Source organism: Kogia breviceps, chromosome 8, assembly GCF_026419965.1.
Source record: "Kogia breviceps isolate mKogBre1 chromosome 8, mKogBre1 haplotype 1, whole genome shotgun sequence".
In the NCBI taxonomy this organism is placed as follows: Eukaryota; Metazoa; Chordata; class Mammalia; order Artiodactyla; family Physeteridae; genus Kogia; species Kogia breviceps.
This window is the reverse complement of record NC_081317.1, coordinates 68574613-68593074: the sequence shown is the minus strand read 5'-3', so window position 1 is coordinate 68593074 and position 18462 is coordinate 68574613. Positions and strand designations below refer to the sequence as shown.

At 40.3% G+C, this 18462-nt stretch overlaps 1 protein-coding gene across 1 annotated transcript in view; it reads right to left on the bottom strand.

Annotated features, from left to right (window-relative positions):
• GLIS3 (GLIS family zinc finger 3) overlaps window positions 1-18462 on the bottom strand; it is a 539325-nt gene that overhangs the window by 31703 nt on the left and 489160 nt on the right. The window contains exon 9 of the mRNA XM_067041595.1: window positions 4776-4951. Coding sequence (XP_066897696.1) covers window positions 4776-4951 — 176 coding nt within the window. The remainder of the gene's footprint in view (window positions 1-4775; window positions 4952-18462) is intronic.

The window sequence follows — 18462 nt, the reverse complement described above, 5'->3', positions numbered from 1 at the left end:
AGCCTCTGATACATTCTGTTATTGCATGTATCACATTGCATTGATTAAATGACATTCATGTTTGCCTGACAAAAGTGGGTGACCAATAAACACTTGCTGAATTGAACTTGGCCTCTCCTTGATGCGTCCAGAAGCAGGAAGGTTGTGAAAATACTGTTCTAGGAATCCCCACAGCATTCTAACAGCTTGGACTGAATAGAGCATTTAAAAAGAAATTATGCATTAGTACCATAACAAAATGTACAAATATCAACTCTCAGGCAACTAATCCAGGCAAAATTCTGAAGCTTGCCCAGGCAAGAGAATGGTCCTAAAGAGAAAGAAAAGACTGAAGAACAAGCTTACATGATTGGAAAGAGTTGTCCTTATGTTTACATCTTAAATAAAAGACTAAAATGTACTAGGAAATTGCCTTGGAGATGCCACCCAGAGACCTGTAAATGCTACCAGTATTCATACATTAAAAGAAATGACACCTTATCCACCCTTACTAACGAAGGCAGTATGAATGCATGAAGTGGATTCAGAATCAACAAAACTGAGCTCTGGTCCTGGGTCATCCACTAGGTTAAGGGAACTTGAAAAAGCAGTACTATTAATCTTTTCAAAGTGTGCCTTTTACAAAATACCTCGTGATAAATATATACATAGAGCACACAACATCTAAGCTCTTATCAGTTAGTACACCATGAGTAAAACTCAATGGACCTCATTTTCTTCTTCACCTGTAAGACTAAAGCCACTCTGAGTACTAACCTTTCATGGCTCTATGTAATGCAACAGCATCTACATACAAGTGTATATTCTATGGATAGATATAAACACATATTTACTTTGATGTGCCTTTGACTTAAAAATAGGTAGATTAAGAATGTGGCTTGGAAATGTGGACTTCTTGTTAAAGACGCCTGTGTACTTTGCCAAGGCAGCAATGCCTAGACAGACATTTAGTATTCTTCTATGTCTCAGTTCCCATCTCTAAAAATACAGTGATGACATTTTTCTCTGACCTCTACCTGCAGTAGGGAACACAGAGAGGATGGGGGTGACAATGCTCATTAAAGCCATGAACCTCTTGAAAGAAAGAACAAATACTCACTGTAGCTATCATGTTAGCAATCCCGACACTGCTTGGGGCTTTAAAAATCTACTTTTAATGGGGGTGAAGTTCCTTGTTACCAAGATGCTATATAACACCATCGAGCAAACCAGTGCAACCAAAGCTGAAAGGCACGGCCAGTAACAACAACTCATTTAGAGGGTCTCTGCTCCCCTCACTCCCAGCACTGTATCGCCCGCTTGAAAAATATTAGATCAATTTGGGCCCTTATCCTAAGGAGTAGTTGATGAGAAATGCTGATGCCCAGAAAGTTTCACAAAAACATTTTCAGAAAAAATGCTTGAGGAGGAAGTAAGTCTGCATCTGGATCCCTACTCCCTAAATACTTGCAGTTGCCCAGGGGCTAATGCACGAACACTCTCTTTGCAAGCTCTACACTGCAGCCACTTGCCCATCCTCCTGGGAGAAAGTCATGACTTCCAATTTGCATGTCTATATCTTGATCTCTTCCAGAAAGGCTTGTTGTATGTATCTATTTTAGAGCTGCTACTGTCACTGGCAAAGTCCACTGGGGTCCCCGGGAAAAGTAAGACACAACATAGGTGATAAGATAACCTCTTCTATTGTGTTTACTTTCACTTGCCTATAGAGGGCCCTGCACTTAATATGTCGGATTAGAGTTCCCAGCGCAGAACTGCTGCGCCAGACACTTCAGCTTGGCATGCATTGTGCAGAAGCACTGAGCACGACACTGCAATTGAAGATGAGGATGGCATGCTATTTGCAGAAATGCTGCACTGGACCCGCAGGAACTCCTCCCACCCCTCTACAGGAGAGAACCCTATAAAGCAGCCCAGCCTCCAGCCTTTCTGGGAGAGCCTGTGCTCTAGAGCAGGAGCCGGAGCCTCTCCGTTGTTTGATCAAAGCATAAAGCTTTCCTTTGCTTCTGAAACGAACTCAGTCTCATTCTATTGGCTCCAACAACGCTGAGCAGAAGGACATTTGTTGGGGAACAACTAGGGAAGATCGGTAACACTATTAGCAGTTTCTCACTGGCCGTGGGAATTTTTAACAATTAAAGTGAAATTAAAAAATAAAAACACAATTTCAAGTTTCAGCTAAACTTAAGAAAATTCATTGTTCAACTAAAAATGAGAAATATGGCAGAAGAGTCTTTTGCCGAGAGGCAGGGCAAAATGATAAGGTAAATCCAATTATCTGTACCCTCTTGTTTTATTATTCATTTGGTGAATGAGAAAGTGTCAATCACTTATTCAGTAAATACTTACTAAATGCCTACTTTGCACCAAGTATTATGCTTGCCCTAAGACTACAAATATTATTCCTATTCTCAAATAGTCTAATAAAGAAAAGGGAGTAGAAGGAAGAGCATTAATTAGTTAAGCTCCTGCACAGTACCAGGTGCTCTGCTTGTTGAATTCTCATAACAACGGATGAGAGAAGGTAGGTAAGACTCCCCTCATTTAATGAAAGTGAACTGAGGCTCAATAATTTGTCCAGTCACACAGTTGAGCAGATTGGTATTTGCATTCAAATTGGTCTAATTCCAAAATCTCTTTTAGAATTTCTTTAGAAAGCAGAAAAAAGAAGAAACGAAACCACCCATTAACCTACCACCATGATTAAAAGAAAACTGTCAACATTTTGGAGAATTTCCTTCCAATAGTTTTTCATGCAAGTAGGTTAATTTTTGAAATTTTAAAATGTGTTTTTCCCAATTTTAATCAAAGTGTGTTATACTGCATTTCACTGGAATTATGACACCATTGACTGTGAAATGCTCCATTGTTCTATATAGCACCAGAAAGAAAAATCACTGCCAATTACATGATGCCACTGACTGGGATATGTTCAGATTTCAGCAGTGTTAAAATATGAAGATAAAAATTGTGTGTCTTAGAATCAGTGACCTATTCTGTATTCCACAAACCCCGAACTCATGTTGTTTGCCTCCTGCCTGTAGGTGAGGGTGGCTTCAGAGCACCTGAATCTTCCCCACATTAGAAGAGCTCCTTGTCAGGGTTGGGAGGCCCCCCTCAGAAGACAGAGTGCTCTGTTTGTCTTCCTCACACATTCAGTGCTTCACGCATAGTAGGCACTCAAGGAATGTTTCTTGGTTGAGTAAACACATAATAAAGCTTGAGAAGAAATTTACTGACAGAAGAAGGTAAAAATTACCACAGGCCCAAGTTTTGTTGGGGAACGGGGGGTTTGTATGACTACTATCAGGGAGAGGGGAGAAGCACTGGATGGAACTTTGAGCCAGAGCCAGTGGCCCTGGGCTTTCCAAGATTCTTCCCTTCCAACAACCTGCCACTGTCTGCATTTTGTCTCCTCGTTGGCTGTCTAGACCCCTGCTTTGATGTTCTTATCCAAACCTAGCTCCATAGTACTGCTTGATTCTGCCATCTTGGGAAATTATTCACACTTATCCACACAGCTTGAATACTGATTTAGATTTGTTTGGGGATACCACCCATTAATTTCAAGTAATAACTCATAAAGAGCAAACTCAGGAATCAACATGAGACAGATGGAGAAGAGTCATGTTTCTCAGGTGCTGAAACTCTCAGTTTAAATGTATGGTATCCCTTCTGCTTATACAGAAGGTGTGTCTGTCCCTAGGAAGTAAAAGGCTATGTATACTTTGAGTCTATATGATTTGACAACTCAACTTTCTATGGATGTTCACTAAGATATCTGCCTGAGTCAGCAAAATCGGTTTAAGTAAAGAAAAGAAATTAAGCTAAACTTAGTTCTCCATGCATGCTCTAGGTTAAACACATTTTGAAAACCATCCTGATTTCTCTTGCCTTCCTTCCCTCCTCTTCTTCCATGAACCGATCCAGTATCTATGTGTCTTTACAACACATGAAGAACTGTGCTAAATTCTCTAAAAAAAGAACAGTGGGTCAGAAAATTCTGACTTTAGAAAGAAGTTTACACATTACCAGTGAAGACAAGTTTTACTCACAGAGACGTAAATTACAAGAGAGACAGAGCATAAGTATCAATAATATCAGACATACAGGTGATATGCAATCAAGTGTTTAAAGCCAGAGAGATTACATCCAGCAAGGAGATCAGGAAAGGCTTCAGAGAGAAGTGCCATTTTATCTGGGCCTTGAAGGATGGAGAGGATCTGGGCATATGGGAATGGGGGTAAAGACCCGTGAGAGGAGAGGCATGCATCAGCAAAAGGATTCCTGTTGTTTCCCTTTTACACTGTTTATTGTTTAGGAAACAAGATGCTGTTGTTAGGGCCTAACCATGAGGTGTTAAAAGTGCTGGGTCGGGCTTCCCTGGTGGCGCAGTGGTTGAGAATCCGCCTGCTGATGCAGGGGACACGGGTTCGTGCCCCGGTCCGGAGAGGCCACAACAGTGAGAGGCCCGCGTACCACAAAAAAAAAAAAAAAAAAAAAAAAAAAAAAGTGCTGGGTCAACGAATGGATCATCACCATAGGCTGATGACCTGGGGGTGTCCTAAGTCATACCACCTTAGGGTCAAAGCCAGGAAGATACTTCAAGATTTCATGCTGATTAAGTGTGAAATTTTAGAGGAAAGTTATTAAAGCCAAAGCCTGGTGTATAGCAGGACATCTGAAATCCACAACAGGTAACTAAGACACTTGATTAAAAGCAACAGCACAACATCACTTTTCAAAACTCAAGGGACTGTCAGCTACTTGCTTACCATGGACATGGATTCCATTTGGTTGAAAAGAAGAGTTTGTTTCTGGCTGATAAGACTTCAGGTGTGATGCTGAGGGCTGCTGGGTGTGGGGAGGCTGTGTTCTCTGCATTATTGAAGGAGGAGCTGGAACTCTCCGGGGGCTGATGTGGTGAGGAGATGGAGCAGAAGGTGCAAACCTGAGAAAACAATTATAAAAGGAAACATAAGAGATGTAAAATAGCAGGAGCAAAGACAAACTCTTCAAAGCCAAATTCTAATTCCCTATTTTGGCTGTATAAGAGTGTGACAAAAAGCCCTTTAAAAAAAACTTAAGGGCTTCCCTGGTGGCGCAGTGGTTGACAGTCCGCCTGCCGATGCAGGGGATACGGGTTCATGCCCCGGTCCGGGAGGATCCCACGTGCCGTGGAGCGGCTGGGTCCGTGAGCCATGGCCGCTGAGCCTGCGCGTCTGGAGCCTGTGCTCCGCGGCGGGAGAGGCCACAACAGTGAGAGGCCAGCGTACCACAAAAAAAAAAAAAAAAACTTAAGACTTTTCTCTCCCCCCCCCCCACCCACCCACCCACCCACCCTTTTTTTTTTTTTTTCCGTACGCGGGCCTCGCACTGCTGTGGCCTCTCTCGTTGCAGAGCACAGGCTCCGGACGCACAGGCCCAGCGGCCATGGCTCACGGGCCCAGCCGCTCTGCGGCATGTGGGATCTTCCTGAACCGGGGCACGAACCCGCGTCCCCTGCATCAGCAGGTGGACTCTCAACCACTGCACCACCAGGGAAGCCCTCTCCCATTTTTAACCACTGACTTCTCAATTGAGATATTGAAGGAATAAAAGAGATCAACAAAGGGAAAATCTAGTCACAGTCTGAGTTTGTCAAGCTTCTTAAAATGCATTTCAAATACTCTGGGTTTGGTGAAATTCAAAGCATATCTTTTGCCAGACCCCTTTTCTGCTAATTTTTAGACCTGTTTGCATTTTAAGGGAAGTTTAATCTGTGTGTTTCTGATTCATTTACACTTAGCTCATAAACATTTTGTTTTGTAAGACATATCTGAGGTCCAAGAAGTGTTATAAGACTTTATTATAAGCCTCTCTAGTCCTATTCTCTTTAAACAATACATTTTCTTTTGCCAAGAATAAATTAACTTAAACCTCAAAGGTCAAGTGTGGTTTGAAATCCAGAACCCAAAAGATCTGTGTGGGTTCTGTGCGTGGCAAAGAACATTGCCCAGGGTATAACAGGAACCTTACACATGATTTGGGACATCTTTTGCAGTCACATGTGCCAATCATAATGAGATTATCGTAGTTTCTGAGGTGGGATATACAGGTGTTTAAATAAGGTGACATCATCAACTAACCCAAGATAGAAAATGGATAACTATCCATTGATCTTCTAATTGTACAGAAGAATGGCAGGATCTGACGCACTAGGTTTAAAAGGACAGTTTATACTTTCTAACATTGAAGTTCCCTTGAAGTGTACTCGTGCGAACAGTGCTAAAGTTGAGCAATGACCATAGACTATCAAAACGACATTCAATGTGCCAGTTCAGTACAGGGCTGGTGCAAGTGTGGTAGAGAAAGGAGCAGGGACTCTGCCAGTGCAGTGAAAAGAAGCATCACAATGATGTGCAGAAAAACTATATTAGTAATGAAGAGTTTAGTCTCCCCGCAAAGGCTCAGGTGATTGAAAACCTTCAATAGGCTGTTTCTTACACTGTATAGAAAGACAGGTTTTGTTTTATGCCAACATGTAGATGTCGCCATCTGTGTACACCACTTATTTCATAGAAACAGGTCACTTCATTTTTCTGGGCTTTTTGTGTAGGGCCATAGGTGATCAAAGGGAGGACGAACCAGTCAAGTTTATCAAGCAATTTTCAACATTTTGAACCACAGTATTTAACAAGGCAGAGCTTCTACATTTGTATTGCCGTAGTAAGAAACCATGGGATGAAATCCCATTTGTTTTTGCAGCCCCCTTGCTGAGGTCTGATGAGACTATGTAAGATGATGTAGGAACGAAGAAGGGAGGATTTGGACTGGTTAACTTACGGAGAAGACAAGTCAGAGGAGGCTTAAAGAAACTAGCTGGGTTAGGATGCCTGCTTAATCAAGAACTTGTATCTTCACTCAGCTGGAAGAGAATAGTAACTGAGGGTCCTGTGCCTGGTAAATATATATTTTCCAAGCACATCATCTTAACTGGAATTAGGTTGAAAAGATGTGCTGAATGGCCTTGAGGAAAAACAGAGCAAATGAACGCTGGCACTGTCCTGAGAATATCTATTAAAACTTGTATGCCAGGACTCCCCGTATAGAGGATATTTTCTTGGGGAACATGTCCTCAATGTGTCTCACAGGCTGCTCTGGGCTTGTGGGAGAGGCAGGAGGAATTGTGAGATCACAGACTTTGGGGCTAGAAGGAGTCCACACCACCAACCAACACCAGAATCCTGTGAATGGAAATCTCCAGGGAGGGAGGGAAAGGGGTGGATTTGAATTGGAAGGAAGCCTATGTCATTGCTAAATAGCCATCTTCGGCATCTCAGTTTTGTTTTGGGGGGGACAAAGCAGCAAGATCCTTTGCCTTCTTAATTATATTTCTTTGTTTGGGAATAAAAGATGTAACATGCTCTTGGTGTTTTTTCAGTCTTCTCTTCTGGTACCTCTGCCACCTGTCCTTTCTCTTAAGGATTGATGGAGCAGAGATGTGTAGATGGAGCAAGTTGCAGTATTTAGAAGTAGGACCTTAGTATCACAGGCTTGATGGAGGAGAATAATTTTGTTTCACAACTCCCTCCCCCACAGTACAGTAAGTCTGACTCATAAATGAAGGTTTGATTAACAAAGAGTAGAAAATGTGTATGGGGAAGGGGAAGGAGGCAAAGATTGTGAGCAATATAAAACCTTACATTTTTATAATTCGGGATGATGTGACTATAGGGTGAATTATGATTACTAGCTATAAAAAAGGGGTGTATTCAACCAACTAAAAGAACAGAATTCATCTGAGCATTTTAGGTGTCATCTGGAATGTTAATTTCATACAACAGACCTCTATATCTATATTTAGATGATATATCTATATATAAATTATATACCTATGTATCTATCTATCTAGAGAGTATATAATTATATGCTAATTACAAATCATTCTTATCTATTTATTCACACAAGTTTCACACCCTGGCTATTCTCTCTTGGTTACCACATATTACTTAATGTAATAGCAATGTTGAGCAAAGAAGAAAATGTGGAAATACATACGCATCAAGATTTTAGCATCATCTATCTTAGAGACCTGGGGGGAATAAAATAATACTTACTGAGCCTTCAACTGACTCTACATTTTGCTTTCTGCTAATTCAGTCTGGATTTTTCACCATGTTATTCAAATAAATAAGATTATATGGTATAAGTTAATATAATTTCAAAATATAGTATGTCACTCCATATAAAGTACTAATAAAAATTTAAATATATACTATTCTAAATGAAATAAATGTACACGTAAAGTAGTCTTTGCTTTGGAAAGGAAAGAATTGGTACAAAACCTCTTTTACATATATAAAGAAAAGATGAAAAGTAACAAGATGTGATCTTGATTGTGATCCAGACAATTTCTAGGAAGAAGGAAATAAATAAGAATTTAGCACTAAAAAGCCCAGTGTAAGAAATGAGTGCATAAATGACTGACTTTCAAGTACAGCACATAGAATCAATTTTGTTACTGCCTAAAAACACTACATTGTATTTTATTGAAAAATCTCTCACAATCTATTAACTTAAATTTAATTTTTATAAACTTGCTTACTTGTTAACTAGCTCATAGAAATAGCAAGTTAGAATCAGGGATGAGAGGGTAGGAGAGGAGTAGAGGAGAGAGCCCTACTGTTCAAAGCAAGGCCCTGGGAGCAACCAAAAGCAATCACTAAATCACAGCAAGAGAGATGCCAGGAATGTTATTTAAACAGTCAAAAAGACTCAAGAAACCTGAGTAGTTTGAGGCCATTTACTCCAGAAGCAAGCAAACAAAGAAAAAACACGCATGCTTAAACAGAAACTTGCTAAGCAAAACATAAAATGTTATTGTTACTGAAGGTAGAGTAGAGGGGGCCTCGAAATCCCGTTTTCTTAGTGTCCTCACCTATTTTCCAACCTAGTCTTTTTAACACGCACACACATGGCCAAATGAATATGGTCTGAATTTTCTGCCCCAAACAGAAAAATTTTCTTTAACTCCAAAGATGAATTAAATTTTTTGATACTAAAATAAATAAATAATTTTGCTGCTGAGTATAAACTGCAGTGACTTATAATTTTTCTCCTAAGGAATATCTCATCCCCCCGTTATGTCAGGACAAGATGACATCACTCTCATTCATTCTGAGTGACAACAGTGTCCAAGAGCCAGAAGACAGACTGTCTGAAGTCTTTCTGGGTCCAACTCTGTTCCCCAGCTGCTGATCCACAGTTGACATTTCACAGATTTCAACTGATATAGCTTACCAGTCTCTTCTTTGCCCTTTCATACTTCTTTGAAACAACAGAAGATTGTTATGTAAAAATGCATACAACAGACCAGAATTTTTTTAAAAAATCACTGCTTACCAGAAGCAGATCACACAAAAGCAAACCAGAGAATTGAGTCAACCATTTCCACTCATTTAGTGGAGGAGTTTATATAACCTTAGCATAAGCCATGGTTCAATGGTTTGCGCAAAAAAAAAAAAAAGAGAGAGAGAGAGAGACAGAGAGAAGGAAACAGGTTTTAAAGTGCTCACCAAAGATCTGGGGAAAAATAAAAAAACACCTTGGAAAGATTTCTGCAAATATTTATCTATACACACCTGGGAAATGTCTGATTATTTGGGGGTATTTACTTGGGGGTACTTACTCCTTCTCTTTTGTGGCCTGTTCCCACCCTCTGTTCACATTGAGCTTCCCAACCTTGCAGTGATGTGGGCCAGAAGCAAAGAGCTCTCCTGTTGATGCAGTACGCAATCTTAGATTGTTTCATAAAACAATAGGTCCCAATTGAAACACATAGAACTGGTGAGGTTCATGTGCAGAGAAATTGCAAATGGCAGGAGAAGCAGACGGCTGTCGTAGAAGACAGATGGACTAGAAGTCAGACCCCCCGGCCTTGGAGTGTGGCTCCATCCCTTACCAGCCAGGTGATTTTGAATAAATACCCTGATTTCTCCCAGGCTAAGTTTCAAGTGCAAAATAAAGATAACCTCGACTCTTACTGCGGATCATAAAATCTGAGACAACATATTCATGTATTCATTCAGGAGGTATATACTGAACACCAACCAAGTGCTCCGAGTGCACTACAGAAAGAGTAACACATGACACAGATCTCCGTGTTTGTGTGAGAGGAAGCAGGCAATGAACAATTTTAAACCCACAAACTACGTATTGAGCTAGAGGAAACGAGTACTACAGAGAAAAATAAAGGATGCAACGTGAGGGCAGGGTGGACTATGAACAATTTTAAATTAGGGACTCACAGATATCAAAGTACTTTAAACAGTGAATGTCTGACACCTTTCAGATGATTGACACATGTTTATGGAATGACTGCTCTAAATAGAATGTACGTTTAAGGTATCCCTGATTTAAAATGTACCCGATGCTTAAGAGCTGTCTAATAGCACTGTGTTAGAATATCTATGAAGCTTGAAAAAAAAAAAACAAAAAAAAACGACTTAGCATTCTTTTCTCTCTTGACTATGGAAAGAGGTTCAAAGAAGGTGTGGCTTTTACTCATCTGGTTAATTTCCTATTTCCAGGAGCAGTTAGTTGTGGTCTTCTGTAAGAGTCTCATTTTTTTGGTACTGGCTTTCCCAACGAATTATCCTGAGCTCAAAAATCCATACAATCATAGCATATTTGAGCTGAAGGGCAGTGGAGCACCACTGTATCTAGCCCAGAGACATGAAATGATTTGCCAAAGTCACACAGCTAGTTCTCCAGATACCACTTTATCCCAATAAGGTAAGACGCTCTTTAGTGAAGATGCAAAGCAAGGCAGAGAGATGGGTTGAGGGAGGATGGAAGAGGACTTTTGTGGGCATCTGAGGTTTTGCTCCTCATCACCAGATGATGCGGATGGGAGGTATCAGCAACCTACTGCCTTTAAGAATCTGACAATGTGATTCCCCAGTTTGCTTTGGTGAATTTGCTCATTTCTAAACTGGGGTTCTTTGTGCCCAAGCCAGGCTTATACCTTTAGTCTTTCCAGCTGGATAATGCCTTTCAGTTACACTCTTTCCCTTGTGTATAAATCCACAGTATTTCTACGTCAACTAACAATTGTATTTCTTCAAACAAAATTTACTAATAGGCTGTGTTGCAAATCAAGCATATGTCATAAATATGTCTCACTTTTCTTCATTCGTACTGTATACACAAGCAGTGCAAGCCACGTGGGACTGTATGTTTTAGCACTGCTTTGGGGGTTGACACTTTGAAAAGAGGTGTTTTCATGATCAGCTAGATTAAATGTTGGTTGGTAAGTGCTTTGGATAGTTACCCCCCCTGCTGCCTTCTTTCTTCTATGGGGGTTACAGACCTCCCAAAGAAGGAAGAATGCATCAGAACAGCTAGTTTCATTGCATTCACATGAAAAATATTATCGATTTGCTGCCAGGGAGTAGAAATAATGAATAGAAACTGGTCTATGGCAGATTTGGGGAGGTATTCTTCATTCCCCCAAAGAATTGTGGGGTATGATCTGTAGTAGTTTTAAAATTCATCTGTGAAAACTAATCAATGAAAAATGGCTTTAGCAGTTGGCTGACTGCAGAGGGGGAAAAAAGGAATCCTTTTCAAAACCTAAAAAGAAAAGCACAGTTTTAAGGATTACACATCTGATTTAACATCTAAAAAAACCCCCCAATGATAATACCCCACTTTGTATAGCCAGACAGCGCTCCATTTTAGTAGTCTTTAGTGGTCTTTATAACGATTTATGAATCACTTCATGAATTCCTGGCTGACTCATCTGGGTGACTATAGTATCTACTTATACTTCCCTTCTGTCTCACAAAAGAGACACTTGGACTCAGTTCAATCCAGATTTGTCCCCGAATGAATCACAGCACGTTACTGGGGGAACTGCAAATTGAATTCTGCTTCTGAGACAATCAAGACCAGCTTTCAGAAATGAAGAAACGGGCTTGGGGAAGTGTGGGTAATTGCAACACTGTCCATCTGGGCAGGACCAAAGCAGGCCAAGAGCTGTATGTCTATCTGCAGACTCCGTTCCAAACTAGTCAAAGAGCTGAAGCCATCCCCAGGAAGGGCTTAGTGTTTCTTTCTCCTTACAACAGTCTGGGTCAATATTAACTGCAAATAATTTATCACATTGGACGAGACTAAGACTCAAAAATGACTGCCTGAGCCTCCACAGAGCATGAGAAAATGAGGGCTATGAAGTTGGCTATAGATGAAATGATCACCAAGGCTTTTTAAAAAAGACACATATATATTATAATGAGTGAGTGCTTGTGGGAAATAGAAAGGGTAGAGTGTTCTGGAAGAACGTTTCTCCACTTGGGTTTAGGGAGTAAGTTGTAAGTCAAGAAAACAAAGTAATCAATGCCCAAGGCAGAGAAGTATATTTTTTCTTGTATACAGTGACATACGGCCCACGATATCACACTATTATTCCCCTGTGGAAATGCAAAGGGAGGAGGAGAGGACATCCAGGATATGTTACAAAAATGAATTATGCAGGACACATTTAACCAAGAGCCAGGTTTTTTGGAATATCTTGACTGCAGAATTGGCTGTGACTTGGTTGGTTGTCTATTTCAGAATCTGATGTGATGGGGAGAAAGGAAAGAAAAGTCTGATTCTGCCAAATCCTCTTTACAAAAAAAGTGCCAACCAGAAGAAAATTTATCCAGAGTGGTCTTAGACATTTCATGTCAAAACTTCTGCGGTGAAAAAAAATTCTGTAATGATATCGTCCCTTGGGCAGCTCTGAGTAGGTCAAAGCAAGGGGATTAACTCATAGACCTGTGGCAAAGGGAAGACTTTCTCTTGTTCAGCATAGTGTTAGGCATAGGGTTCAGTCGGCTTTGAAATAGAACGCATCAGGTGAAAGAAAAACATTCAGAAGAAAGTGTGATGAGAATGCTAGATAAGAAATGAGAAAAAAAGTGTTATTTTTCTCCAAACATGAGAAAGAGAGGTATAGGTAGATTAAAAAACAGCTTCTTGCATACCTTTCTCATGGTCACAAACTGAAAACATGAGTCTCTTGATGACATCAGAAGAACTTTTAGAACTAACTTCCAATGCAGTACTCCTGCCAAGTACAGCCAGGTGCCTTTGAAAGCCACTGCCAAATGAGACCTCAGAAGTCAATATAATCCATAAATTTGAAAAGAAACTAGCTGGGTGGTGGTTTGGTCAGTAATAACATGTGCTCTTTATATGTACTTTTTTTTCTTCCTCTGAAGGATGTCAGGTTACTATTGTAATAACCACAAATGAATTTTCTATACCTTCTCTTGAAGACGAGACTCAACAATTGGCTACAGAAATGAATGAAAAGAAACAGCATGTATTTAAAAATTCACAATTAGAGAAGGGCTCTTGGCTCTTACAGATGGAAAGAGCATCAAATCCTCAGATGTTTGCTACCATTTTGTATCTTCAGCACCTCATCCAGTACTGTGCAAAGATAATTAATAAATGTTGGTTGTTGCTGTTGAAGAAATACTCTGTTGAAGAGACCACTGGTTCCACAGACATGGCTCCCAACTTAGTGCCAATTCTTGTGTCCAGGTAGATGGTACCTTTGTCGAATTGGTGCAAATGGCCAGTTGAATATTATATTATATTTGTCCAGAAACCAGTTTCTGTTTCTGAGCAGAGAACATCTTCTTCAGGAGAATGATTCCAACCATTACTCTGAGGAAGATGATTAAAACAGAGAAAAGTTTTTCTGCTTGCAACTAAACAGAAAAGCAACTAAAGATTATTTCTCAGAAAAGGAGGCAAAAAGACTAACCCAAAGAACTTTGTCTCTTGGTTTCTGCTCACTTCAATAGACTCCTCACCACTAATGAACAAACAGTCCTTCGCTTGAAAAAAGATATAGTTTCTTAGGAGCCAATTTCTCCAACTATCCCCACTTGAGAGGGGAAAAGATGAAGGTGATTTCCAGATCACACTGTTAAAACATTAAGCAGAGGCTTTCCTTGGAACAGCCTTTTCTACGTCAGAGATGAGGCACTTTGTAATATGTGGATATCTTGACTCGGGCTAGAATGGCTTGTGGGCTTTCACTTTGGGAATTCTGGCTCCATAAGACTTGCTGTTTCAGAGGAAGCATACGAAAAGAACACATTGCCACTGAATACTCTAATGGCTTAGCGAACTCCATGTTGCTTCACACTAATGCACTAAAGTAGAGGTTTCAAGAAAAGGAATTCTATTTTACCTCAAGCATTCCTTGTTACTGTCATGACTCACTTTCCTGATTGAAAATCCAAGGGGACTAAAAAAACATCATCTCGGGCTTCTCATGAAGTGGATTTGTTTGGAATGTGAGAACAAAATAAAGACGGCTGATTTGGCATTCAGAGGTGAAACAACTTCATTGGCACTTAAAAATTATAGTTCCTTTTACAGACCTTCTAATAGATGGTCTGTAATGTGCATTTATAATTAATCTAAAATGATGATATAGTGCATTTCAAAATTTTAAATCCATGGAAAACAAACTGATGTGAACGAATACTTGAACCACAAGTCAAGCCATTTGTTTGCTGGAGTGACACGTGTATGCTCACATCAGCATCTCCTGCTTCTCCATGAAGTGACACAAAGGAGAATGTGGAGATGGAAGAGCATCAGTCAGCTGCTCAGGGTTACTGCTGCCTTTCACACTATAAAAATGAGTTTGGACTTTATTCTAACTATGGTGGGAACACAGATGTGAGCAGAAAATCCTCAATGATTCAATTTACATGTTAAAGGGCAGCTCCTATTGTGGTGTGGAGCAAAGGCCAGGTGTGCTGGTAGGATGAAAGTAGAAGGTTGTGGGTAAGCAAGACTGGATGTTGGGAAACCAGTTAGGGGGCTGTTGTACTTGAGACAGGAAGGGATACTGGTGAGCTGGGTGTGGAGGAGTGGAGCTGATTAGGCTTAAAATGTATTTGAAGGCAGAGCTAACAGGACTTACAGGTTAATTCTATATGAAAGTGCTTGGGCAAAGGGAGGAATCAAAGTTGACTCCTAGGCTTTTTAGGTTTTTAATAGTAAGCTGAAGACAGCCATGTAGACCTAGCTCGTTATTTTCCTCCATTATCAAGAAATATATTGGACTCTGGCAATTAGGCTCATAGAAGTTTTGCAGACCACACTGCATTAAGGAGCTTGGGCTTTATGTAGAGAACAGGCTTTTGTGTATTTGGCTAAGACAGGTACCCTGGTGACTCTGGCATACATTTCAAAGGCCTCCATATCCTGTTATCTACCCAGAAATTTAAATGAGAGATATATCAGGGTGGACTATGGCATCTAGTTCAGCAATGCCTTGTTGTTGCTGTTGCTGTTTTATTTTTCTTCCAGAGGAGCCATTCACAGTCATTAGGTAGGTAAGAAGAAAGTAACAAATATCACCAATTTCCCTGTACATGTGACTATTACGAGTGAGTCAGGGTGGCGTATTTATAAGAAGCTATTAGTAAGGTGAAGATCTCTGTGAGAAGAAAGGTCATTCCAAAGGCCAATAACCCAACTGATATTTTCCAGAGAGGATGAAGCATGGCTGTGGTCATGGATCAATATTTAAGAAGTTTTAAGACTGGTGGGCTATTCTGCCCTGGAATAAACATCAAGAAGTACCAGGAATTTTCCACAGATTTAAAGAAAACAGAACAGAAAAAGGACCTCAAGCTTTTCCATCTAAGATACAATGCTGTAATCTCCATTTTCAAGTCTAGGATATTGGAAGTTTCTGCCTCTCTGTGCTCACAGTATCAACATTCGTTACATTCAGCAATTCTCAAGTAGATATGTGTGTGTGTGTGTGTGTGTGTGTGTGTGTGTATGTGTGTGTGTCTGTCAGGGGTAGATTTTGGACCCCACCTCTCTTAATCTTGAACATCTGTGGAAGTCTCTTTTCTAGAAGGACACTGACCCCTTAATGGGATGTTAAATGTGGATAACAGTTTTCTGAATATAAAGTGCTGAAGCCCAAAGTGAAAGAATGATGCTCTTGACCACATGACATTAGGTGAGCATCCTATCAATAGACTCTAACAGAGGATGATGTAGATGCCAATACTAAGGCTGATAACAATGGATATTTGAGGCTTATATTTATTTTCTGACTATGGCTTTTCTCAATTATTTCAGTGATAAAGATTGACAAGTTTTGTTTGTTTGTTTTGCCAGTGTTTGTTGCCTTATAAGTCAGCTTTCTATGCATGTGGGAAAGGGTCTGTAATAGACATCAAGGAGCCTCTGAGAGCAGTGCTCACTAGGTAAATTGCAACTAAATTATGACACACGGCAATGTGGACACTTCCTAATAATACTCAAGTCTTCTCTGTTATAATAAGAACAGTGAGGCCAAGTTATTGATATTAGAGCTCTAACTTTCAGATGTTCGGCACTTTGTCTCTAACATGGAGGTAATATTTTTTTTACACTGACTCTTCAAAATCTTCTTAAATAGTTCATGACTATATAAACTACAAGCTTGGAATTGCAAGGGACAAAATTGTCTTTACAAATTGTGTTAAAAAGGAAAATAACACAAAACCCATTGTGTTGCCTTATCAGTCTAGGATATGGAAAGGACAGCCTTTGTCTGCTTGAGGACCAGACAAATCATTCGTACATTCTTCATCATTTCTTCTTCTGTTGGGCACAGAATATGTTCTGAACTCTTGCTGGGTGGATAACAGGATATGGAGGCCTTTGAAATGTATGCCAGAGTCACCAGGGTACCTGTCTTAGCCAAATACACAAAAGCCTGCTCTCTAGATAAAGCCCAAGCTCCTTAATACAGCTCATGAGCCTCCTCCTACACTTATTTATGAAGCTCCATGCTCGCTTGCTCTCTCTCCTCTTAGCTTTTGTATATATGATGTTGCCTGGCCGGGCTCTATAGACCTTCAGATTTCAGGGAGATATTTTTTCTTCTATTCCTCCCTCCCCAGTTTTGGGTTAGGTACTCCTTCTGTATGCCTCCACAGCCTCCTGTAGCGCCCCTTCATAGCATCCAAAATTATGATCACCTATCGACCAGGTTAGCTCTTGCTGGACTAAGTGCTTTGAGAGGGCCAGGCTCCTGTCAGTCTCACTGATCACTATGTCCTCAGTGTCCAGTATATTGCTTGGTACCCAAATACCAGTTGACTGAATGATTCAATAACTGAATGAACCTCAATGTTAGGACTGATTTTGATAAACTTTAATATTTTGTAGGATGCTTATGATTTTAGCCATTATTGTACACATACTAGAAGATTAAAAAGAGAGAGAAAAGATTATGTGGAGAGAGAGAGAGAGAGAGAGAGAGTGTGTGTGTGTGTGTGTGTGTGTGTGTGTGTGTGTGTCTATGGAAAAGTTGAGTGGGTGAAGATATCAGTGTCCCTGTTTACTAAGAAAGTCCTGGGGAGGGAAGGACAGCAAAGCAGCAGGCCTAGTTTTGAGCTGTTCAGATACTACAGATGCAAATATGTGGGAATAGTTAGTATTGAGCATTAAGTATTAAAGGCCACAGGAAAGCAAAGGGAACCCCAGCAATGAGTGATGGCAAGAGACTCCTAGCAGTGTGTGTGTGTGTATGTGTGAACATATGTATTAGAGCAACTACGTATTGTATAGAAGTATGCAGGTTACATAAGATGCTGGAGCTTTGAGGTCACCATCCTTCAGACCAATGAATCAAGGGGACTAATCCTTTCTAGGAATCTCCCACCTGGGCAGTGAGAGTTGGCAATGACCCCCTGTTTCCTAGGCATTCCCCTCACTGGTCCTTTTCCCTTGTCAAACCTGCCTTAGCATCACAGGAACCCTGGATGTTACAAGGAAATTTTAGGTTCCTGCCCTCAAAGAACTAATAATCCAGTTAGCAAGTGGACATCTGAGAAATGGAAAATAAATGAGACAGATAATAAGGGCCCAGCGATTTAACTGGGGAGCTGCAAGAGGCAAGGAGGCTTTCTGGGCTGAAAACTAAGCCAAGCCCCAGGCTGATAACATTTAATCAAGAATAAGATAATGAGGGAATATCCTTATTGTCTCTTTAGGTAGAGAAAGATCCTGAATTAAAATGCAGAAAACAACCAAGCTAACTCAGTGAGCAGGTTGGCTTGACTCGAGCTAAAGAACTTTACATAATTGCAAAGACATGACATAGAAAACAATTGCTATTTTTAACCCCTTGGCATCCAGGAAAGCTACAATATGTTCCCAATGGTGAATAAGAAAATGCTATCTGTGAAGACCAGCCCTGGTTACCCAAAGGCATAGAAATACTGCACATATATCAAAGTCCCTAGAATTCTAGCAGTATCACATCTGATATGAATGGAAAACAGTAAGGCTTCCCAATACTTCATACAGATTCAAGAAACTGACATTCCTTACCTAGTTAAGGTGTTTAGATTACTTTCTCCAAAAAAATTGTCCCTAACATTCTCTGCTGTT